General features: G+C 40.8%; 1 protein-coding gene across 1 annotated transcript in view; it reads right to left on the reverse strand.

The window, feature by feature from the left end:
• The window catches only part of EPHX2 (epoxide hydrolase 2), a 422,238-nt gene that overhangs the window by 354,212 nt on the left and 41,469 nt on the right, over positions 1 to 26,557 (reverse strand). Inside the window, exons 3-6 of the mRNA XM_053709506.1 lie at positions 14,225 to 14,384; positions 11,109 to 11,299; positions 6,463 to 6,585; positions 5,381 to 5,455 (exon numbers count right to left, since the gene is read on the reverse strand). Of these exons, the coding sequence (XP_053565481.1) occupies positions 5,381 to 5,455; positions 6,463 to 6,585; positions 11,109 to 11,299; positions 14,225 to 14,384 (549 nt within the window). The remainder of the gene's footprint in view (positions 1 to 5,380; positions 5,456 to 6,462; positions 6,586 to 11,108; positions 11,300 to 14,224; positions 14,385 to 26,557) is intronic.

The raw sequence follows: 26,557 nt of genomic DNA on the forward strand, positions 1-26,557 counted from the left end.
TTTGCTGAAATTGTTTACTATAGGCCGTGACAAAATAAACTGGTCTGATCTTATTTGTGGCTTTATACACATTTTTAGGTTTCTTTTTGTTACTTCTATATAGGAGCTTTTTCCTATTTAGAGACCTAACTTCTAGTCTCAATTTCATTAGGATGTCTTTGTTGTAAACCCTATCTATCAAACGATGAACAAGATCAAGAGAATATTCATCATATTTAGTCAGAGTATTACAAATCCTTCTAATTCGAATTAGTTGTCCTTTGGGAATAGCCCTTGTAACATGTATTGGATGAGAAGAGTCAGCCCGTAATATTGTGTTACCTGTGGTTTCTTTTCTGTATAATTCAATCATAACATTATCCCCACCTGTGACCTGTATATCTAGATATTGTATTGTTTCGTCATTGATCAAATATGTAAACACCAAATTCACTTTGTTATTATTTAACTGTTCGACGAAGCGCTTCGCCTCCAGACCTGTGCCATCCCAGATTATTATCAAGTCATCAATATATCTGGCATATAGTTTTATTTTATTTGTAAACATGTTTTCATCACCAAAGATATATGAGGACTCGAACCACCCCATATAGAGGTTCGCATAAGTGGGGGCAAACTTAGCCCCCATAGCCGTGCCACAGGTCTGGAGGTAGAACCCTCCATCGAACAGGAAATAATTGTGAGTCAGAAGGAAACGTAAAACCTCCAAAATAAATTCAATTAGTTCAGTTGAAAAAGTACTTTTTAAAAGAAGATGGTATTTGACTGCCTCAATGCCTAAAGCATGAGGAATACATGAATATAATGAACTTACATCTATGGTTAACCATTTAAAATTACTGTGCCATTTGAAATGTTCAAATTTTAACAATATATCCGTAGTATCTTTAATGTACCCTGGCAATTCCTGAATGAATGGCTGTAATAAATTACCTAGCCATTCACCAAGGCACTCACATAGTGATCCCTCACCAGCCACTATGGGTCTGCCCGGAGGGGAGGATTTATTTTTATTAATTTTTGGGACCAATCTGAAATTCGCTATCCTTGGATGTGCACTGAAAAGATATTCACAAAGAGATTTATCAATTTGTCTAAGTGCAGTCCCCAGTCTAGAAGATTTTTAAGTTCTTGTTGAAACTGTGTGGTTGGATTTCTAGATAACTTATTATATGTTTGTCTGTCACTAAGTTGTTTCATTGCTTTACTATGGTAATTGACATATTCTGGATCACTATTGAACCCCCTTTATCTGCAGGGGTAATAGAAATTTATTTTCTTTGTTTTAATTCCCTTAATGCTGTTCTCTGTTTGTAATTAAGGTTATACCTCATTTGTGAGAATTTTTTATTTGTTAGTTTTTCATGTAAATTCACTAGCTCCGTGTGTGTCTTCTCCTGAAATAGCTCTATGTAGGAACTGCGTGCGTGGACTGGATAGAATGTGCTTTTATTTTTAAGATGTTCATTAACCTGTTTATGTACTTGCACATTTTCAATATCTCTACTCGCCTCACCTTGCATTGCCATCAAAGAGCTAATTAACCTGCTATGGTGTATCGTGAGTTTATTTTATATTGATTGAAATAAACGTGAAGTTTTACTAAATACACCGCTTGCCAAGCTTTGATTGTTGCCTTAGTTTTACGTCTTGCAGTGTTAATTTTGACGGCAAATTTCGATTTAGTCTTAATAGGCTATATCCTGGAAGTATAACAATATAGATTGTCATTTACATGTTAGAATAAAAAAAAAAAAAAAAAAAAAAACAATAATGCAGGCAGAGAAGATTGGCTGGTGGAGATTTTTTTTAAACTTTTTAATAATTAAAAAAAAAAAATGTCTGGATTTAAGGAATAACTCTGGATTTTGGAATTCCAGAATTGGGGATTTGTACCTATTTATGGATAAAAATACATAAACTGGATAGTAATAAATAGTTGTGCTCATTAAAATATTGTAATAAAGGTATAATCACACTTATGCAAGCTGCTTTTGTTAGCCTTGAGAACAAGTATACTAAGGAAATCTCCACAGATGAGTAATTGCAAAATATAGTGGAAGAAAATGATTGGGACACACACATCTGGTGGAATAGATACTACCCTTTCTAGTTTCTAAAACCCCAATGAGTCACACAAAAACAGCAGAGCCATAAGCCTGGCTTTTGGACATATTCAAACAATGAAGAAGTAGCTGCTTATGTAAAGTGCCTGTGGAAAACTTGCGTATCAAATAGTGTATGCAATAATGCTAAACAATAGGAGCCAAGCAAGGAAAGGCGGCAGTAAATCTAAACAGATATAAACTGTGCTTATGGTTTTAGAAGCCTTATTGTCTTTACTTTATTTTGAAGGTCAGACATTTGTATCTGTTCCCTGACTTTGCTTTGTACGATTAAAGAGGCAGATAGGGAAGAGTCAGAGGCAGATGGGGAAGAGTCAGAGGCAGATGGGGAAGAGTCAGAGGCAGATGGGGAAGAGTCAGAGGCAGATGGGGAAGAGTCAGAGGCAGATGGGGAAGAGTCAGAGGCAGATGGGGAAGAGTCAGAGGCAGATGGGGAAGAGTCAGAGGCAGATGGGGAATTGTCAGAGGCAGATGGGGAATTGTCAGAGGCAGATGGGGAATTGTCAGAGGCAGATGGGGAATTGTCAGAGGCAGATGGGGAATTGTCAGAGGCAGATGGGGAAGAGTCAGAGGCAGATGGGGAAGAGTCAGAGGCAGATGGGGAAGAGTCAGAGGCAGATGGGGAACAGTCAGAGGCAGATGGGGAACAGTCAGAGGCAGATGGGGAACAGTCAGAGGCAGATGGGGAACAGTCAGAGGCAGATGGGGAACAGTCAGAGGCAGATGGGGAACAGTCAGAGGCAGATGGGGAACAGTCAAAGACAGATGGGGAACAGTCAAAGACAGATGGGGAACAGTCTCCTTCCCCATCCCCTTCTCGCAGGCCCAGTGATATCACTATAAGCACAAGTGGTGATAGCACAAGGGGGCAGGGACTACTTGCTGAAGCAGAGAGACAATAGGCGGGTTGGGAGGGCCTTATAAGCCTGTTTATTAGCTCCCAGGCCTCTTACCTTTGCCTTTTTAACTGAGGGGTCGCATGTCCCAGAAGGTTGCAGGTGATTGCTGTAAATACGGTGATAACCGGTAGCATGATTTAATATGCTGTTTAGCCCCTGTTTGGGTTAGCGCATACTCCCCTCTTTCAAATGATGGCTACTTGCCTCCTAAGATGCAGCTGATTACCTTTAAAATGGTGATAGAAAGAGTGATTTCTAGAGGTGAGGGAGGGGGGATACTTCTTCACATAGAGAAATATGTTTTAAGTATATATGAATAGATATTCTAAACATCATATTTTCATGTTGGGTTAGTGCAGTGAGAAGATGTGATCGGGTTTGCGCGCGAGTAGGTTTTTTCAACTTTTTTTGCCACATTGAAAACTATGGGGAATACGTTAACACGGTCGTAATATTCTAACTTTGGCTTTTTGCACATGTCGGATTAGTGCACAAGCAAAAACGTTTTGCTTTTAACTTGTAAAACGTGTGGTACTTGAGGCGCGCAGAAAGCTTACTTCTAGCGTAGTTAGCGTGCGAGCGGGAAAGATAAATAGCGCTCCACTCATAATCTAGACCTTAGATTCATAAATGTGTTCACATATGGTCAAGGAACATTGACTGTGCGTGATCAATCATCATAATTGCACATGTGCATGTCACGTCAACTACTCATGCACGACCAACAACATAGCACATTACATGACTGCACATGAGAGCTATATAACACATGTGCATTTCAAGTGCGTGAAGATAAACTGCATGTTCTATAAATACAGTCCCATATATGTTTATACATAGTATACCTATTGCGTATGCATATGAGGCATGTGCGAATTATCAGTGTTAAAGAGCAACTCACAAAGATCTGTGCAAATCCAGATCTTTCACACGGATATATCCAGCTCTGAAAAGAACTGACATTTCGCCTATGCCTAATGGATGTCAACTGCAAACTGCACATGCATGTTACCTGAACTGATAACTATAAACAAGAAAAATAAATACAATTATATCCAGTGAACCACAACATAAAAAAGTAATTTAAAGAGAACAGTCTCTAGTAAATACAAGAGGTCTTAAAAAAGACAACATAAAAATGATGTAAAAACAAAATCATTTTAAATAAATGCACGCAAGCTATCTATATATCATAACATATATGACCTCTGGATTGGATTTAAAAAAGCAGTGCTTTATAAAAAAAAAAATCTGTTAGCTCAACCCACAGAGTTTTAAGAAAATTATTTGATGAACTTGCCATGAAAATATATATACTGTAAAAGAGAGAGAGAGAGAGGCCAAACGGTATGGTCATCTAATTCTACAGTTGCTGGGTTTGTGACCTGCAACATAATTTCAATAACCTTATGTAAGAAAAAAAATGAAATTGTGGTTTCAGTAGCCCAGATATAAAAGCATGATGGAGCAAAAGTTTTCTACTATTCAATCTTCTTCCCAATCACACATAGTATCAAAGCTACTGGAAGACAAATGCATCTATAATTGCAACCTGAGGGCTCCTACTTCTATCATAAGGTCAATGGTATGATTTTTGGACTCCGTGTAGTCTCATGATGAAAACTTCTCTCTCTTTTAGTGACCACTCTTCCAGATAGAACTAAGGCTTCCTAAGTTCCCAATTAAAGGGACATGAAATCCAAATGATTTCTTTCATTATTCAGAAATGGGGTAGTTTGGCATTGAGCCAAGAAGCCATGAGGCTTTAACGAAAGGCAAAGAATGACTGGGGGAATGGGGGGAGTGGGAGGGATAATTATAGCCTTTGGCTGGGGTGTCTTTGCCTCCTCCTGGTGGCCAGGTGTTGATATTCCCAACAGTAAGGAATGAAGTTGTGGACTCTCCCTGCCTTTGGAATGAAATATAAGTTTTTCAGAAATCGGACTTCTATGTAATGTGTTTCTTTGCACTTGATCAATACATTGGTCCAGTAAAATGAATCATATCTTTTTTTATACAGAACAATATGTACTAAAATAGTACACAGCTTTTTACACCCACACATGGAACGAAACAAAATCAGACAGCTACTTTCAAAATCAGTCTGTGGCTATTAAAAATGACTGTGCATATAAAGTATGTTATTAGGTCACTGGAATCATTCTAAACATGAAAAGGAAGAGTTATTTGTGTGTGATTTGTTTCACTGTGGCACAAAAATATGAAGTCATTTTGAAACGTTACCTCTTTTACGCCATTAAGCAGAATGATTAAATGTGACCAATTCCAACTTTAGTGAGTGAATGCGCTGTGAAGGATGTAGCATCCAAAAAGTGACATTGTATGAAATCATACCTTAACTGTTACGAATCCATGAGTTACATTTTCAGGGTTGACAGGAGTTGGCAACGTTTCTTCATTTTCAGTAAGCTAGATGCATAAATTTAAAAAAAAATATGTTTACCTTCATTACATATTTTAAACACAGAATTTCAGATATATTAAAAATATTTTTAAATAGTGGAAAAGAATAAACATACGCAGATGAATGAAAATAAAGGTTGTAGAAACCTAAATATGTAACTGTTAAACTGGATTTTGAATTTCATTTGGACAAGCTAACTATATATATATATCCATCTGGAAGGGTATTTAGTATTTAAAATATATAAAGACTATATTACTAGCTATCTTTGAAGATGTCTTTTGAGAATTTGGGAAGTCAGTTTAGTTTTTAAAGCAACATTTTATATATATATATATCTCAAACAGGCCAGCACTCACAATCCATTTGCTCTCATCATCCAAGGGTGTTTCCAAGTATTAGACAATGCAATGGGATAAGGATGCACTCGCCAGGATTTTAAATCACTGTCACCTTTTATTCTAATGTTTTCGGGGTTTCATTTTTGCTGTCTGAGGAAGGGGGTGAAACCCCAAAACGTTACAATAAAAGGTGACAGTGATTTAAAATCCTGGCGAGTGCATCCTTATCCCTTTGCATTATATATATATTATGTATAAACACATATACCCATACAACATAGCAAGATCTGTGCTGAAATAATGATTTAAAAGTAAAATTGTCATTCTGATAAACATTTTGCACATATATAAATGAGCTCCTGTCCTGATCAAACAATCACTCAATCAGTGTGAACAATGTTGCATAGTTGCCATTCTTTATTACATAAAAGGTAGACAAAATAACTACACATAATTCAACATTTTATGAACAGTTAATATTCCGATAAATATAGTAAAAGTTTTAAGACAATAAAAAGTTGAATTTAAACTGCTCATACTGTTCATAATAATGAATATGCCTTCTAAAAGCTTCTAAAAATACATTTTAAATAATTAAGTTCATTTGCAGTTCTATCATCTTTAGGTAGGAACTATGCACAATACAAGTCATACCCTTTATTGATAATTACCTGGATGCCAGCCAGATTCTCCAACTCTTTCAGAGTTGCATCTGTGTCTTTGACAAGAATGGTAGAAATTCCCATCTCGCGAGCTGGCTTTAGATTAGCACCAATGTCATCAAGGAAGATTGTCTGAAATGTATTATATTAAACTTAGCAATAGTAAAAAAAAAACAGTATACAGTCAGAAAACAATGGGTTAGCCCATATTCCGGATATAAGTTTAGTAGCAACAACTAGGATATGAACTAGTATAAGGTTTTTATGGCTTGCACAATAATCATCCTACGTAAGAACATTTTTTTTTAAATGTTGTTGGGGGAAATGGAACAGAACAGAGGAAGGGAAACAGAGTGACATAAAACTCCTAACTGGGAAAATAGTTCCCAATACACTTAGAGGGACTGAAGCTGAATCCATTGGACCCACTCTCTTCACAAACCGATCTTCACCTAGCACACCGTTGTTACATACAACCCATATGTCACCCATGTGTTCAACCCTCAGAAACCAAACTGAACCTCCAAGTCCCAAAACAGAAGGGGGCAATGGCAGTTTAGATGTTTATTAGCATAGTGCTAGTTTGCGATTGTGGGGTACTTTGGTTTAGGGGTATTAGGATAAGTGGTTAGGCAGAAAGCAGATATATTCCAAGGATCCTTTACTATACATCGCCAATATGATCAGCGATGCTGGTTGCTGTCTAAAGCCAGCATCACCGACCAATGGCATATATAGTAAACACCTCTCGGCGATGACGCTATGTCGAGAGCTTAGAAAATTCAGACAGGCTCGCTCGACGTAGCTGCGGATCTCTTCGAATATTTTGCTGCTTCATAGCACTTTTGATCATTGGGGCCTGAAAGAGAAGATTTATTTGTAAGAAAAATAAAATCTAGTATCTTGTTAAAGATACATTAAACACTAAATATATACTAAATATATGCTAGATAGAATGAAATGCATTGAAAGAAAAGATTTGTTAGAGAATAACATGTAGATATGTTTTTTAAAGTTCATTAGCTGTTTAAATATTGACAAAATAAGTGTAAAGTTTTAATGTCTATAAAATAATGGGAGCTGCCATGTTGTAACTTAGGTTACCTTCTCTGCTGTGGTCAATTAGGGACAGTTATAAATAGATCACTATAGTGTGCAGTCAATGGGTGTGTGGAATATAACAGAGTTCTGCACTTCAATTTCTAACAGCAACTGAAAAGCTCACAATTTCAGAATCAAATTACAGGAAAAGGAGACAAAATCAATAATGAAAGTATATTGCAGACTTATATATATATACACACACAATATATAATTTTATATTGCTATCTCAAAGTGTTTAATGTCCCTTTAAGCTCTACCTACAAGAAAGAAAAGGGTGAGCTAACGTCAATAGTTTTATGGACATGTTGTGCATAAATTACATATGCTGTTGGAAAGTTGATTAAATGATTGCTTTGGGTGGCATGTCCCTTTAACTTTAGCCATAGATAATGTAGCCTCTTCTTGTGGCAGATAAACACTTCTATGACACAAACAAAAATAACACTGTTCCTGGAGATATACTTTCTTGTTTGCTACTGTGTCAAGTTCTACAACAGGAACTGAATTGTAACCCCCATAGCCCCAGAACAGAGCTCCGGAGTTGTTGGCAAGTTGCTATGCAACAGAAAATTAGCAGAAGAGGCAGAAAATGACGAGAAGCTCTCCAACATTTAAACAACGCTATATCCTTCAGAAATGTATCAATGTATTTTAAAAATAGCAGAGGCTATGCTGATATGATCAGAAAGGTAAAGACCTGATGCAGTATATTGTGTTTTAGATTCATGTTTATTGGGCATTCAACATTTGTGTTTGCAAAAAATAAATTAAAAAAGTTATTTGTTATCGCGTGTAACATCTTGAATACCAAATGTAACATTTAAATGTTGATTCTAATATACTTCAATGTAAATCAAAGACAGAGCTTCACTAATTTGTTTGAAATCTATGAGCCAGATCTTTATCACACAAAAAAAGAATGATTTAGTATTGTGACATTCCAGGTACCTGATACCTTCCTCTGAGGATCATGTATCATCACAATACTAAATAAATATTTTTTGTGCAAATCCATGGAGTATATATTTGTTTCTTCTGTCTAATTAGGTCTTTGAAGGAAGGTACTACAGTTAGTGTGAGCACATACATATTTTAACATATAAACACATTAATCTACATGTATACACACACATATTTAGACATTATATATATATATATATATATATATATATATATATATATATACACACACACACACACAGTACACCCTTCACATTTTTGTAAATATTTTATTATATCCTTTCATGTGACAACACTGAAGAAGTGACACTTTGCTACAATGTAAAGTAGTGAGTGTACAGCCTGTATAACAGAATAAATGTGCAGTCCACTCAAAATAACTCAACACACAGCCATTAATGTCTAAACCATTGGCAACAAATGTGAGTACACCCCTAAGTGTAAATGTCCAAATTGGGCCAAAAGTGTCAATATTTTGTGTGGCCACCATTATTTTCCAGCACTGCCTTAACCCTCTTGCGCATTTAGTTCACCAGAGCTTCACAGGTTGCCACTGGAGTTCTCTTCCACTCCTCAATGATGACATAACAGAGTCGTTTGAGGATGCCCCACAGATGCTTAATAGGGTTTAGGTCTGGAGACATGCTTGGCCAGTCCATCACCTTTACCCTCAGCTTCTTTAGCAAGGCAGTGGTCGCCTTGGAGGTGTGGTCGGGGTCGTTATTATGTTGGAATACTGCTCTGCGGACCAGTCTCCGCAGGGAGGGGATCATGCTCTCCTTCAGTATATCACGGTACATGTTGGCAATTATGGCTCCCTCAATGAACTGTAGCTCCCCAGTGCCTGCAGCACTCATGCAGGCCCAGAACATGAAACTCTCACCACCATGCTTGACTGTAGGTAAGACACACTTGTCTTTGTACTCCTCACCTGGTTGCCGCCACACATGCTTGTCACCATCTGAACCAAATAAGTTTATCTTGGTCTCATCGTACCACAGGACATGGTTCCAGTAATCCATGTCCTTAGTCTGCTTATCTTCAGCAAACTGTTTGTGGGCTTTCTTGTGCATCATCTTTAGAAGAGGCTTCCTTCTGAGACGACAGCCATGCAGACCAATTTGATGCAGTGTGCGGCATATGGTCTGAGTACTGACAGGCTGACCCCCCCACCCCTTCAACCTCTGCAGCAATGCTGGAAGCACTCATACGTCTATTTTCCAAAGACAAACTCTGGATATGACGCTGAATACTTGCACTGAATTTTTTTGGTCGATCATGGCGAGGCCTTTTCTGAGTGGAACCTGTCCTGTTAAACCGCTGTATGGTCTTAACCACCGTGCTGCAGCTCAGTTTCAGGGTCTTGGCAATCTTCTTATAGCCTAGGCCATCTTTATGTAGAGCAACAATTCTTTTTTTCAGATCCTCAGAGAGTTCTTTGCAATGAGGTGCCATGTTGAACTTCCAGTGACCAGTATGAGACACACCTGCTCCCCATTCACACCTGAGACCTTGCAACATTAACGAGTCACATGACACCGGGGAGGGAAAATGGCTAATTGGGCCCAATTTGGACATTTCCACTTAGGAGTGTACACACTTTTGTTGCCAACGGTTTAGACATTAATGGCTGTGTGTTGAGTTATTTTGAGGGGACAGCAAATTTACACGGGCTGTACACTTACTACTTTACATTGTAGTAAAGTGTAATTTCTTAAGTGTTGTCACATAAAAAGATATAATAAAACATTTACAAAAATGTGAGGGGTGTACTCACTTTTGTGAGATACTGTGTGTGTATATATATATATATATATACACACACATACAAACACACACACATACAGACTCCCCCACACACACATTGGAGCAGTTCCCAGTCAAACACCTAGCCATATACCAATGTTAGCTGGATGTGCCAGGGCCCGGTAGTCATCAGGAGGAGGGGGAGTAGTTGAATATATATATATATATATATATGTTAGTTGAAATATCAGTGGGAGGCTTTTAGCACTAAAGGCACTGTGGTGCTCTTGGCTTGACTTGCCTGTTCCTTGTCCCGTGCTGTCTTCCCACCAAATGGCTATTACGTGCACATATCATGCATGCATGGTGGCACTCTGATAGGCCCACAGCTCCATACATATGGAATTCTGGGTGGCGATCAGTTCACAGAAAATGTGCAGCAAAAATGTATGCTAAATCATGGTCCACTAGCAGAACCACCAAGTTCTGGTATAGGGCCACAGCCCGGCTGTTGAGAAACCCTGCCATATACCATTTCACTTTTAAAACATTTTTTACTATAAATGTTATCTTTGTATTAAATATGTGTATATATGAGTGTAATACTTTATTTTAATATATTTTAGATTTCTTTTGTGAAATGTTTTTTTTTTGTTTTGTTTTTTAACCCTTACACTTTACTTCAGGTCTCAGGTTGTGATAAATATTTTAGTGCTATTTGGGTTTACGCTCACGCGCAACCCACAACTTTCACCATGTAATATCAGCACCATTTAGCGTGGTCGCTAGATCCATAAAAAGTAATTGGTGGTAGGTTAAACCAAATAAGTAAAATAAAAACTGACCTCGTTTGGATTTGCTTGCATGAGTTTTAAGGCGTATTCATAAATTTGGATTTCAGGTTTCCTCATTCCAATTCGGCAGGACTCAATTATGAAGTCAAAGTGTCTGCTTAGCAAAGAAATCATCTCCGCTGTGTGAGTTCTCTGCGGGCTGTCATCCACCCAGTTATTTGTTAACACGCATGTTTTAAAACCTAAAATGTTCGCAGAAAAAGAAAAGATAATCTAGACTTGGACCTCTACACACCGTAGAACAGCATAGCCAATAAATACATAATAAAAAGACAATGTAAAAGCTCAAATGAGTAATAGATTTCTTACTCCCATTTTCCATCCCAGGGCATCATGTGACAGCCATCAGCCTATCCCAAAATGCATATGTATATATTCTGTGAATTGTTGCACATGCTCAGTAGGAGCTGCTGTCTCAGAAATTGTGTAAATTAAAAAAAAAATGCATATTAGGTAATGGAAGTGAAATGAAAAGTTGTTTAAAAATTGTGTGCTCTATCTGTCACTAATAAAGAGTCTCATGTAAATAATGCCATGGTAATATTACACTAGGCAAAGTCCTTTATAAAATATTTATATATATATTAACAGCATCCCACCTCCTGGTATATAATCTATTACTTGAAGTAATCTGGTGGCGGGTGATACAGCCTATCCTGAGCTGCCCTTTTCATAGCTTCGTATCATTGTGCACACCCACTGTACTTCGCTATGGGAAAGAGTTACTGAAGAACTGTGCATGCACAGTTCATATGGTGTCTTCCAGTTCTGCCTCAGAGGAGCGCTACTATATACGTAGTGAATGTGCAGAACAGCTTGGTTAGAGGCTTCGTCATTGATAAAAAAAAATGGAGTGCTGACCGCTTTAATTGATAAGTACGATTTTGAATTAAAATCTTAATTTTTTAATTTTTTTTTACAAAGGGTTTTGCTTATTGTAATGTGGTAATTACATCATTTACATGACATTTTATTAGTGTCTGTGTATACTGGCCCTCTCCATATTATAGGTAATAATGACAAACACTGTGGGGGACTTTAAAAATGCATGGGAGAAGCATAAGGCTATCCTACGAACTAGATTAGTTTATACAGTTAGGTAATATCGGGCAGACTTGCTGGGCCTATGGCTCTTATCTGCCGTCAATATCTATGTTTCTATATTAGGTCTGCACATTTAGAGGGAAAAAAAGGAAGTTGAAAGTGAACAGTACATATGTCTGGGCAAATACCTTATTTCCCCCAAATTTAAAATGCTTTTTAATTGTATTACGCATTGGACCAACAAGTTTTAAACAAATAAGCAGACTATGTCCTGCCCTTTTAGGGATTATGTTTTCATATATCTAGTCCTGTAAGCAAAAGGACAAAAAGCTGAAGCTGGGCTTTGTATTCATTGGAAGAGTTGGTAACAATTTTCAGCTCACTTAAAGGAACATTTTAAGTCATTTTTTATTTTGTTCATATAAAAGAGCACATTTAACAAAAACAAAAAAACGTATTACGTCCATATGTCGTAAAATTCATTTTTATTCTTATGGGACACAACATAATTGTCCACGAATACAGCTGTGAGAGTTTTCCTTAACAACCACTGAGCAAGCTATCCATTTAACAGATTAATAGTGCACAAACATACCCTTCATATTAGATCCAAAATTAGAATGTGTAGATATAAAGGGACACTAAAGTTTTATTTTATATATATATCAGCAACTAAGCACTGTATCTGAATATCAAAAAAATATTTTAAAACTGTATTTTTTGTTAGTACGATGTGCATTGCTTTGTAGTCCAGAAAGACTACCCTTTAAATCTCCTTAAAGGGACATAAAACGCCATGTATGGGATTTTAGACAACTTTTTGGTTTACTTCTCTTGTCTAATTTGCATTGTTCGTTTGAAATCCTTTGTTGAAAAGCATACCTAAGTAGGCTCAGGAGCAGCAATGCCCCCTGGAAGCTAGCTGTTGATTGGTGGCTGAACATATATGTCTCTTGTCACTGGCTCATCCATTTTTTTTTAGCAAGCTGCCAGTAGTGCATTGTTGCTCCTTCAACAATGGATGCAAAGAGAATGAAGCAAATTTTATAATAAAAGTAAACTGGAAAGCTCTTTAAAATTACATGCTGCTCTATCTGAATCATGGAAGAAAAGCATTGGGTTTTGCGTCCCTTTAAGTGTTCTTTACCTTAATCCCTTTGCTGTGATCATTTACAGATAGTTCTGAGTTCTGAACGCAGTCATGCATCTATCTTTGGGTGCAGTGGGGAAAAGTACAATTATCAGATTTAGGGATATATGAAACCCCAATTATTACTTTCAGATAGAGCATGCAATGTTAAACAACTTTCCAATTTACTTCTATTATCTAGTTGGCTTCATTCTCTTGGTATCCTTTGTTGAATAAACAGCAATGCACATGGATGAGCCAATAACATGCCAATCAGCAGTATGCATGCTCTCTATGAATCACAAAAGAAAAAATGGGCTTCATGTCAATTTAATTTACAGGAAAAGAAGGCAAAATAATTAATGAACGTAGAATGCAATTTTTCTTATATGGGAATTGAAATTCTGAGATTAAAGGAACAGTAAACACCAATTTTCATATAACTGCATGTAATAGACACTACTATAAAGAATAAAATACACAGATACTGATCTAAAAATCCAGTATAAAACCTTTTTAAAAATGTACTTAGAAGCTTTCAGTTTAGCATGGTTGATGAGGTTAGGCTGGGACACCCACTAAAAAGGGCTGAGAACGCAGGAAGAGCAGACCCTCCCCTGCATATGAAAAGACCCATTACACAAACAGAAGCAAACAGGAATCTGTAGACTTGAGTCTACCTCTGATACTTTGGGGCTTGGTTAGGAGTCTGAAAATCAGCACAATGTTATTAGATAATAAGCAAAACTATACATTGTTACAAAAACACTCCCAGATGGGCTATATAAATGGATCATCTACAAAACATTTATGCAAAAAAAATCTAGTGTACAATGTCCCTTTAACCTTTTCTTCATGAAAAGGGTTAAATTAGCTTTTAAGATTTTTTGCAGCTCTGTGAAAACAAAATGCGTCAACAAACAGAATTTCTTACCATGGTTCCGAAGTGCAACAGCAGCATTCAAGAGCGGCTTATTGATCTGTCCATTCTTATACAAGCCATGAAAGGCATCCTCTAGAGAGAATGAGTCAGGGAGGACCACGCCAGATTCCTCTGCATAGCTCTTACATTCCTTGTTCATTTCTGCAATAAACTAAGAATTTGATCATAATTAATATTACTTTATGTTCAGATTTGAAAAAACATAAATTATGCTTACCTGATAATTTAATTTCCTTCTGTATGAGGAGAGTCCACGGCATCATTCCTCACTGTTGGGAAATACTGAACCTGGCCACCAGGAGGAGGCAAAGACACCCCAGCCAAAGGCTCAATTACTCCCCCTACTTCCCTCATATCCCAGTCATTCTGCCAAGGGAACAAGGAACAGTAGGAGAAAAATCAGGGTATAAATGGTGCCGGAAAAGAAAAAACAATTTTGGTCTGCCCATCGGTGTATACAGGTGGGGGCCGTGGACTCTCCTCATACAGAAGGAAATTAAATTATCAGGTAAGCATAATTTAGGTTTTCCTTCTTAATATGAGGAGAGTCCACAGCAACATTCCTTACTGTTGGGAAAACTATACCCAAGTTTTAGAGGACTCTGAATTATAACGTGAGGGGTAAAGAAAAGGCAGACCCTAATCTGAGGGTACCACAGCCTGTAAAACCTTTCTCCCAAAAGCTGCTTCAGCCGAAGCAAAAAACAGAATTTATGCTTACCTGATAAATTACTTTCTCTTGTGGTGTATCCAGTCCACGGATTCATCCTTTACTTGTGGTTTATTCTCCTTCCCTACAGGAAGTGGCAAAGAGAGCACACAGCAGAGCTGTCCATATAGCTCCCCCTCTAGCTCCACCCCCCAGTCATTCGACCGAAGGTTAGGAAGAAAAAGGAGAAACCATAGGGTGCAGTGGTGACTGTAGTTTAAGCAAAAAAATATTACCTGACTTAATCGCCAGGGCGGGCCGTGGACTGGATACACCACAAGAGAAAGTAATTTATCAGGTAAGCATAAATTCTGTTTTCTCTTGTAAGGTGTATCCAGTCCACGGATTCATCCTTTACTTGTGGGATACCAATACCAAAGCTTTAGGAGACGGATGAAGGGAGGGAACAAGACAGGTACCTTAAACGGAAGGCACCACTGCTTGTAAAACCTTTCTCCCAAAAATAGCCTCCGAAGAAGCAAAAGTATCGAATTTGGAAAATTTGGAAAAAGTATGCAGCGAAGCCCAAGTCGCTGCCTTACAAATCTGTTCAACAGAAGCCTCGTTTTTAAAAGCCCATGTGGAAGCCACTGTTCTGGTAGAATGAGCAGTAATAGTCTCAGGAGGCTGCTTGCCAGCAGTCTCATAGGCCACACGGATGCTTTTCAGCCAAAAGGAAAGAGAGGTAGCAGTCGCTTTCTGACCTCTCCTCTTACCAGAATAGATAACAAACAAGGAAGATGTTTGTCTAAAATCCTTAGTTGCTTGTAAATAGAACTTTAAAGCACGAACCACATCAAGATTGTGTAACAGACGTTCCTTCTTCGAAGAAGGGTTAGGACACAGAGAAGGAACAACAATTTCCTGGTTAATATTCTTATTAGAAACAACTTTAGGAAGAAAACCAGGTTTGGTACGCAAAACTACCTTATCTGCGTGGAACACCAGGTAAGGTGAATCACACTGTAAGGCAGATAACTCTGAGACTCTTCGAGCAGAAGAGATAGCTACCAAAAACAAAACTTTCCAAGATAACAACTTAATATCTATGGAATGTAAAGGTTCAAACGGAACCCCTTGAAGAACTGAAAGAACTAGATTTAGACTCCATGGCGGAGCCACAGGTTTATAGACAGGCTTGATTCTGACTAAAGCCTGAGTAAACGCTTGAACATCTGGTACCTCTGCCAGACGCTTGTGTAACAGAACAGACAGAGCAGATATCTGTCCTTTTAAGGAACTAGCTGACAATCCTTTCTCCAATCCTTCTTGGAGGAAAGACAGTATCCTGGGAATCCTAATCTTACTCCATGAGTAACCCTCGGATTCACACCAACCGAGATATTTCTGCCATATCTTATGTTAGATTTTCCTGGCGACAGGCTTTCTAGCCTGAATCAGGGTATCTATAACTGGCTCAGAGAAACCACGCTTTGATAGAATTAAGCGTTCAATCTCCAAGCAGTCAGACGCAGAGAAATTAGATTTGGATGCTTGAACGGACCCTGTATTAGAAGATCCTGCCTCACTGGCAGTGTCCATGGTGGGACAGATGACATGTCCACTAGGTCTGCATACCAAGTCCTGCGTGGCCACGCAGGCGCTATCAGAATCACCGAAGCCTTCTCCTGCTTGATTCTGGCGACCAGACGAGGGAGAAGGGGAAACGGTGGAAAAACATAAGCCAGATTGAAGGACCAAGGCGCTGCTAGAGCATCTATCAATACCGCCTTGGGATCCCGGGACCTGGACCCGTAGATTGGAAGTTTGGTGTTCTGAGGGGACGCCATCAAATCCAATTCTTGAGTGCCCATAGCTGAGTCAGCTGGGCAAATACCTCCGGGTGGAGTTCCCACTCCCCCGGGTGAAAAGTCTGACGACTTAGAAAATCCGCCTCCCAGTTGTCTACTCCTGGGATGTGAATTGCTGAGAGATGGCAGGAGTGATCCTCTGCCCACCTGATTATCTTGGTTACTTCCGTTATCGCTAGGGAACTCTTTGTTCCCCCCTGATGATTGACGTAAGCTACAGTCGTGATGTTGTCCGACTGAAACCTGATGAATTTGGCCGCAGCTAGTTGAGGCCATGCCTGAAGAGCGTGGAATATCGCCCTCAGTTCCAGAATGTTTATCGGGAGAAGAGTTTCTTCTCAAGACCATAAGCCCTGAGCTTTCAGGGAGTCCCAGACCGCATCCCAGCCTACCAGACTGGCATCGGTTGTTACAATGATCCACTCTGGCCTGCGGAAACATATTCCCTGAGACAGGTGATCCTAAGACAACCACCAGAGAAGAGAATCTCTGGTCTCCTGGTCCAACTGAATTTGAGGAGACAAATCTGCATTATCCCCATTCCACTGTTTGAGCATGCATAGTTGCAGTGGTCTGAGGTGTATCCGAGCAAAAGGGACTATGTCCATTGCTGCTACCATTAATCCGATTGTCTCCATGCACTGAGCTACAGATGGCCGGGGAATGGAATGAAGAACTCGGCAAGTAGTTAAGAGTTTTAACTTTCTGACCTCCGTCAGAAATATTTTCATTTCTACCGAGTCTATTAGAGTCCCTAGGAAGGCAACCCTTGTGAGAGGGGAAAGATAACTCTTTTTGATGTTCACCTTCCACCCATGAGACCTCAGAAAGGCCAATACAATTTCCGTGTGAGACTTGGCTCTTTGGAAAGACGGCGCCTGAATTAAGATGTCGTCTAGGTAAGGCGTCACTGCTATGCCCCGCGGTCTTAGAACCACCAGGAGGGACCCTAGCACCTTTGTGAAAATTCTGGGAGCAGTGGCTAAGCCGAAGAGAAGAGCCACAAACTGGTAATGCTTGTCCAGAAAAGCGAACCTGAGAAACTGGTGATGATCTTTGTGGATAGGAATGTGTAGGTATGCATCCTTTAGATCCACGGTAGTCATATATTGACCTTCCTGGATCATTGGTAAGATTGTCCGAATGGTCTCCATTTTGAATGATGGGACTCTGAGGAATCTGTTTAGAATTTTTAGATCCAGGATGGGTCTGAAAGTACCCTCTTTTTTGGGAACCACAAACAGGTTTGAGTAAAAACCCAACCCTTGTTCTGCAATTGGAACCGGGTGGATCACTCCCATGGTATGTAGATCTTCTACACAGCGTAAAAATGCCTCTTTCTTTGTCTGATCCGTAGACAGACGAGAAATGTGGAACCTTCCCCTTGGAGGAGAGTCCTTGAATTCTAGAAGATATCCCTGGGATACAATCTCTAATGCCCAATGATCGTGTACATCTCTTGCCCAGGCCTGAGCGAAGAGAGAGAGTCTGCCCCCTACTAGATCCGGTCCCGGATCGGGGGCTACCCCTTCATGCTGTCTTGGTGGCAGCGGCAGGCTTTTTGGCCTGTTTACCCTTATTCCAGCCCTGGTAAGGTTTCCTGGTTGCCTTGGACTGTGAAGAGTTACCCTCTTGCTTTGCAGCCAGAGAGGATGAAGCGGGGCCACTCCTGAAATTACGAAAGGAACGAAAATTAGCTTTGTTCTTTGTCTTAAAGGACTTGTCCTGAGGGAGAGCATGGCCTTTTCCCCCGGTGATTTCTGAAATAATCTCTTTCAATTCAGGCCCGAAGAGGGCCTTTCCTTTGAAAGGGATGTTCAACAGCTTGGATCTTGACGACACATCGGCCGACCAGGACTTTAGCCATAGCGCCCTGCGTGCCAAAATGGCGAAACCTGAATTTTTTGCCGCTAACTTAGCTATTTGGAAAGCGGCGTCTGTGATAAAAGAATTAGCTAGCTTTAGAGCCTTGATTCTATCCATAATTACCTCATATGAGGTCTCCGTCTGGAGCGAGTCTTCCAGCGCCTCAAACCAGAAAGAAGCTGCAGTAGTTACAGGAATAATGCAGGCAATAGGTTGGAGAAGAAAACCTTGTTGAACAAAAATTTTCTTAAGTAAACCCTCTAACTTTTTATCCATAGGGTCTTTAAAAGCACAACTGTCTTCAATTGGTATGGTTGTGCGCTTAGCAAGTGAAGAAACAGCCCCCTCCACCTTAGGGACCGTCTGCCACAAGTCCCGCATGGGGTCAGATATGGGGAACATTTTCTTAAAAACAGGAGGGGGAACAAAGGGGACGCCTGGTCTATCCCACTCCCTAGTAACGATATCCGCAATCCTCTTAGGGACCGGAAACGCATCAGTGTAAACAGGGACCTCTAGGTACTTGTCCATTTTACACAATTCCTCTGGGACCACCAAAGGGTCGCAGTCATCCAGAGTAGCCAATACCTCCCTGAGCAAAACGAGGAGGTGTTCTAGTTTAAATTTAAAAGCCAATGTATCTGAATCTGTCTGAGGAGGAACCCTTCCTGAATCAGAGACTTCTCCCTCAGACATCAAATCCCTCGCTCCCACTTCAGAGCGTTGTGAGGGTATATCGGATATGGCTACCAAAGGTTGCAGGTAACACGGGCAGTTTAGATAAGAAAGCTGCAAGAGAATTATCCATGACTGCCGCTAAGTCTTGTAATGTAAAAGGGTTAGACGCACTAGAAGTACTAGGCATCGCTTGAGCGGGCGTAACTGGTTGTGACACTTGGGGAGAGGAAGATGGGCTACCCTTGTTACCTTCAGTCTGAGAATCATCTTGGGCCACATTCTTAAGTGCAACAATATGATCTTTAAAGTGTATAGACATATCAGTATAAGTGGGACACATTCTGAGAGGGGGTTCCACCATCGCTTCTAAACACATTGAACAAGGATTTTCCTTGGTGTCAGACATGTTTAACAGACTAGTAGTATACACAAACAGGCTTGGAAATCACTTTAATCAATTAAAAAACACAATTTGAAAAAACGTTACTGTGCCTTTAAGAAATAAAAAAGGCACACAATTTAGCAAAACAGTGAAAAATGCAGTAATCTTTTTTAAATTTGTACGTACCTAAAGCCTTAGTAAGATTGCACCACTAGCAAGCAAAACGATTAACCCCTTAATGACCAAACCGGAGCAGCCGAAAGCCGGTTAAAATTACTACAGCACATTGCCACAGCACTGCTGTGGCCCTACCTGCCCTTAGGGACCAGATTTGGGGGAATATAGCTTCCTTAAGGCCCTCAAACAGCAGCAGGACCTTCCATGTGAAGCAGCATGAACTTCTATGCAATTCTAACTGCGCATCTGAGGCGCAAAATTAGGCCCCTCCCACTCTACTCCGGAGCTGTGAGGCCTAAGAAACCACTTCTAAGTGAAAAAAAAAAAAAAAAAAATAGCCATGTGGGTAACAACCCCAGAAAGAACCCAAAAGGACTTTCAAAGTGTCTTACAAACGATATTTTCCTAAAAAACAATCGATTCCCCTGAATTAGTGTCAACCAGCATAATTAGCCCTGTTATGTAAGCATTCAATTCCTTACTAAGTCTCTGAATATAGTTTACCCTCCCCTCATGGGGATATTGTCAGTCTCTTCTAGCATTATCTCAGTCTTGTCTAGAAATAAATGACTGAACATACCTTATTGCAGCCTAACATGCAAACCGTTCCCCCCAACTGAAGTTTTCTGGTACTCCTCAGTCCTGTGTGGGAACAGCAGTGGATTTTAGTTACAACATGCTAAAATCATCTTCCTCTCAGCAGAAATCTTCATCACTTTTCTGCTAGAGAGTAAATAGTACAAACCAGTACCATTTAAAATAACAAACTTTTGATTGAAGATAATAAAACTACAATTCTAACACCACATTCACTTTACCCTCCCGTGAGAGAACCTAGTGCTTAGAGCCGGCAAAGAGAATGACTGGGGGGTGGAGCTAGAGGGGGAGCTATATGGACAGCTCTGCTGTGTGCTCTCTTTGCCACTTCCTGTAGGGAAGGAGAATATCCCACATGTAAAGGATGAATCCGTGGACTGGATACACCTTACAAGAGAAACATCAAATTTGTAGAATTTCTAAAAAGTATGTAAGGAGGACCAGGTAGCCGCCTTACAAATCTGATCCATAGAGGCCTCGTTCTTAAAGGCCTAAGAGGAAGCCACCACTCTGGTGGAATGAGCCGTAATCCTCTGAGGAGGTATAAGTCCCGCTGACTCGTAAGCTAAGTGTATAACACTCCTCATCCAAAAAGATAAGGAAGTCGAAGAAGCCTTCAGACCCTTACGTTTCCCAGAGTAGATAACAAACAAGGACGAAGTTTGTCTAAAATCCTTAGTAGCTTGAAGATAAAACTTCAAAGCTCGAACAACATCCAGATTATGAAGTAAACATTCCTTCGCAGAAGGATTAGAACACAAGGAAGGAACCAAAATTTCCTGATTGATGTTCCGATCAGACACCACCTTAGGAAGAAAACCCAAGCGGGTACATAGGACAGCCTTATCCTTGTGAAACACCAGATAAGGAGGCTCACATTGCAAGGCCGCCATTTCAGAAACTCTGCGCGCAGACGCAATAGCTAATAGAAAAAGATCCTTCCAGAACAAGAATTTAATGTCAACAGAATGCATAGGCTCACACGGAGCCCGTTGCAAAAACTTAAGAACAAGATACAAACTCCAAGTAGGAGCGTTAGATCTGAACACAGGTCTGATCCTGATCAGAGCCTTAATGAAGGATTGCACGTCAGGGAGCTCAGCGAGTCTCTTGTGCAGCAAAACAGAAAGGGCCGAAATCTGTCCCCACAGGGAACAGGCAGAAAGGCCCTTCTCCAGACCCTCTGGAGAAAGGAAAGAATCCTGGCAGTCTTGAGCTTATGCCAGGCGAAACCACGTTCTTCACTACACACTTTATGGTAGATGCGACGAGTAACAGGCTTACGAGCCTGAATGAGTGTCAATAACCCTCTCAGAGAAACCTCTCTTCGCTAAGACTAAGCGTTCAATCTCCACACAGTCAGCCTCACAGAATCTAGATTTTGATGAACAAAGGGACCCTGTTCCAGCAGATTCCTGCTACAAGGTAACCTCCATGGAGGAGATGAGGACATCCCCACCAGGTCTGCGAACCATGTCCTTCGCGGCCACGATGGAGCAATCAGTATCACTGATGCTTGCTCCTGCTTGATGCGGGCCACTACATGGGGGAGAAATGGTAACGGTGGAAAAATGTAGATTAGGTTGAACCTCCAAGGCACTGCTAATGCATCTATTAGCTCGGCCTGAGGATCCCTGGACCGCGACCCATATCTGGGTAGCTTGGACTTGAGCCGGGACCACATGAGATCTATTTCCGGCATCCCCCATCTGTCGCAAACACCTCGGGATGGAGAGACCATTTCCCTGGATGAAAGGATTGTCTGCTGAGGAAATCCGCTTCCCAGTTGTCCACACGCAGAATGTGGATCGCTGACAGTGGACAGTTGTGGGCCTCCACCCATTCCAGAATCCGAGAAACTTCCCTCATTGCTAGGGAGCTCCTCATTCCCCCCTGGTGGTTTATGTAAGCCACCGAGGTTATGTTGTCTGACTGGAATCTGATAAACCGTGACAAACCAAGAAGAGGCCAAGCCTTCCTGGTACCCCAAACAGCTCCCCATCCTGATAGGCTTGCGTCCATAGTCACAATCTCCCAGGATGGTCTCAAGAAGGATGTCCCTTGGGACAGGTGATCTGGACAGAGCCACCAAGAAAGCGATTCTCTTGACCGGTTGTCCAGAGAAATCTGTTGAGACAGATCCGAATAAATTGACGTTCCACTGTCTCAGCATCCACAGCTGAAGCGGTCTGAGATAAAATCTGGCAAAAGGAACAATGTCCATGCTGGACACCACGAGACCAATCACCTCCATACACCGAACCACAGAGAACCTTAAGGAGGTCTGGAAGGCAAGCGGAAGTTACCTTGTTACGTCGCTGGTCTGTAAGGAACATCCTCATGGATATGGAGTCTATTATGGTACCCAGGAATTCCACCCTAGTACTGTGGACAAGAGAACTCTTTTCTAAGTTTATCTTCCATCCATGAGATCAAAGAAGAAATAGAAGGGCTTTCGAATGGTCCTCTGCGAGACGACAGGATGGTGCCTGAACCAGAATATCGTCGAAGTATGGAGCTACTGCTATACCTCTGGTTCTGGCCACTGAAAGCAGAGCCCCCAGAATCTTCGAAAAAACTCTTGGAGCAGTAGCTAGACCAAACGGAAGTGCAATAAACTGGAAGTGCTGGTCCAGAAACGCAAACCTCAGGAACTTGAAGTGTTCCTTGTGTACTGGAACGTGAAGGTAAGCATCCTTCAGGTTTATTGTGGTCATGAACTGTCCTTCCAGAACTAAGGGAAGGATGGACCTTATTGTCTCCATTTTGAACGAGGGGACAGCTAGGAATTTGTTTAAGCACTTTAGGGCCCGAATCGGGCGGAAAGTTCCCTCCTTCTTTGGGACCACAAGGTACAATGACTCCCAGGGAGGAGAGATCCCTCACACAAAGCAAAAAGGCTTCTCGTTTTTCTGGCCTTAAAGACAGGTTTGATAAGAGGAATCTGACCCTGGGTGGATGAGACTTGAAACCTATCCTGTATCCCTGAGCGATGACCTCTAGGACCCACGGGTCCTGAACTTCCCCAAACCAAGCGTCCGAAAAGAGCGATCGTCTGCCCCCTACCAGATCAATAGCTGTATCGGGGGCCGCCCCTTCATGCCGACTTTGTCTCGGCAGGCTTCTTGTTCTGCTTGGACTTATTCCAGGACTGAGCCGGCTTCCCAGTCCCCTTAGATTGCTCTGGCTTTGCGGAGGGCTGCTGATGCTCTGATTTATCCGAACGAAAGGAACGGAAATTAGGACCTTGTCCTTTAGGTTTGTTCTTCTTATCCTGCAGTAAAAAGGCACTTTTGCCTCCCGTAACCGTGGAGATAATCTGCATATTTGCATCAAAAATAAAAGAATTAGCCCCTTAAGGCCTTAATTCTTTCCTGGATTACGTTGAGGGGACCCTCAACCTAGATCAACTCAAATAAGGAGTCACACCAGTAGGTAGCCGCTCCAGCAACTGCAGCAAAAGCTGCTGTCGGTTGAAACATCTTTCTTAACAGAGTTTCTATCTTCTTATCCATGGGCTCTTTAAAAGACGAACTATCCTCAAGCGGGATAGTAGTACACTTAGCAAGTGTGGAGATAGCACCATCCACCTTGGGGATGGAATTGCACAACTCCAATTGAGAGTCCAGAACCGGGAATAATTTTTTAAAGAAAGAAGGGGAAAATGAAGAACCAATTCTTTCCCATTCATTCTTAATAATGTTCTCCATCTTTACGGGAACCGGGAAAGTCTGTGGTACAACCCTGTCCTCGTAGACCCTATGTAATTTAGGAATCAATGGTTCCTCAGGCAATTTAGGCTCTGTGACCTCTAAAATAGCCTAAACTTCCTTTAGCAGAAAGCGCAAATGTTCAATCCTAAATCTAAAGTCTGGTTCCTCCGCAGCTGGAGGCTTAAAGGCAGCAGATTTCGACCCAGAAAGAGCATCCTCTGAAGTATCATAGGCGTCCTCATCAACGGATAATCTAGTATCAGATAAATCCAATAAGCAAGCAGATGACCCCTAGGAAGGATAGCAATATTTGACCTTTCGCTTGCGCTTAGCAGGGCGAGGTAAAGCACTGAAGGCCGCAGACACTGCTGTTTGTAACTGTTAAGTGAAGTCTGGCAGTAAAAGGGCCCCTCCAGATGGAGGATTAGGAGTACTATGGAAAGCTGCATGTGTAATATGAGATGACTGTAGGGTGCGCACCTCGCAGTGACGGAGACTCCTCAGAGGTGGACAGCTCAGTGGTACTAAACATATTAAACTTCTTTGACATTATTACATTATCAAGGCATGTGGAACATAATTGAGCAGGCGGGTATACCATGGCCTCCTCACAATATAGACAGGTATTAGACTTAGGTAAAGAGGGAGTACACTCTAACGCATCAGAATCCTCCATAGCTTGCGCTTATAAAGCAGACTATTGAGTAATAAGATAAATCAGCACCTTTATACCCCCAATGGTTGGGGCACTCACCACCTCCTATGACCCAGGCCAAAGACAGAGAAACCGCTTCGTCTCCGATAAACCGCACAGTCAGGAAAGAGGAAACAGAGTGACCACACCCGGTCACGTGGTGCATAATGCAGGACCGCCCCTGCTATAGGAAAAAGCGTGCCAAGACCTTTTAGCCTGCACAGCTTGCAAAAGCGAAAGTAAAACCTGTACGTTCCAACATCTGCCTGAGCCTCATCTCACACATGTCGCAGCATAATCATTATAAAATAAATTATGTGATTAAACCCTCCTGTTCATAATCCCCCTCCAGTGATATTAACCCTTGATTCCATACAGATAAAAAGGAGCCACAATGTGACCCTGTCTTCTTGCGTTATCATATGTGTATAAAATGAAATGATCTTACCGGAATTTATGCCGTGGAACAGAAACACAGCCTCTCAAGTTTGACAGTCTTGTAGCATCGCTCCTGACATGGACTTGAGTGATGGAAGCAGGCAGTGAAACTCATCAACACTGATTGCTTAGAAGCTGTTAATATGAGTCTGGATGGGTTCGCAGAAAGACTTTCCCTGCATCTCCAGACTCTAACATTCGTCAATGCTCTCACTGAGAGGCTGACAAGACTACTTAAAACTCCAGTCCCATTTCAAAGGGCAGATACCCCTCATAAGGAACTACTCCATATCTTCTGACACTTCTCTCCTAACCTCCTGTGACGAAAGGCAAAGAATATCTGGGATATGAGGGAAGTAGGGGGAGTATTTGAGCCTTTGGCTGGGGTGTCTTTACCTCCTCCTGCTGGCCAGGTTCAGTATTTCCCAACAGTAAGGAATGATGCCGTGGACTCTCCTCATATTAAGAAGGAAAGTAACGTAAAGATATTTTTTGGGAAAATATATGGAGCAAAATAAAAATGCTTCAAATAGTAAACTTTACTTTGTCATGGTCTTACAAAAACATAGTAAAAGATCACAACACAGACTGTAGATCATAATGTTTTCCACAGTTGGGTGGTATTAAGAAACAGCCGGGTTGGAGCAGTGTACTACAATGCAATATTACAATATTATTAAAGGGATATGAAACCCACATATGATTCAGATAGAGCATGCAGTTCTAAGCTACTTTCTAATTTACTCCTATTATCACATTTTCTTCGTTCTCTTGGAATCTTTATTTGAAAAGGAGGAATGTAAGTTTAGAAGCTGCCCCATTTTTGGTTCAGCACCTGGGTACCGCTTGCTGGTCGGAGGCTAAATGTAGCAACCAATCAGCAAGCGCTACCCAGGGTACTGAACCAAAAATGGGCTAGCTAATTAGAAAGTTGCTTAAAAACATAATTTATGCTAACCTGATAAATTTATTTCTCTTGTAGTGTATCCAGTCCACGGATCATCCATTACTTATGAGATATTCTCCTTCCCAACAGGAAGTTGCAAGAGGATCACCCACAGCAGAGCTGCTATATAGCTCCTCCCCTAACTGTCATATCCAGTCATTCGACCGAAAACAAACAGAGAAAGGAGAAACCATAGGGTGCAGTGGTGACTGTAGTTTAATTAAAATTTAGACCTGCCTTAAAAGGACAGGGCGGGCTGTGGACTGGATACACTACAAGAGAAATAAATTTATCAGGTAAGCATAAATTATGT

This window comes from Bombina bombina, chromosome 4 (assembly GCF_027579735.1).
Source record: "Bombina bombina isolate aBomBom1 chromosome 4, aBomBom1.pri, whole genome shotgun sequence".
NCBI classification, from domain to species: Eukaryota; Metazoa; Chordata; class Amphibia; order Anura; family Bombinatoridae; genus Bombina; species Bombina bombina.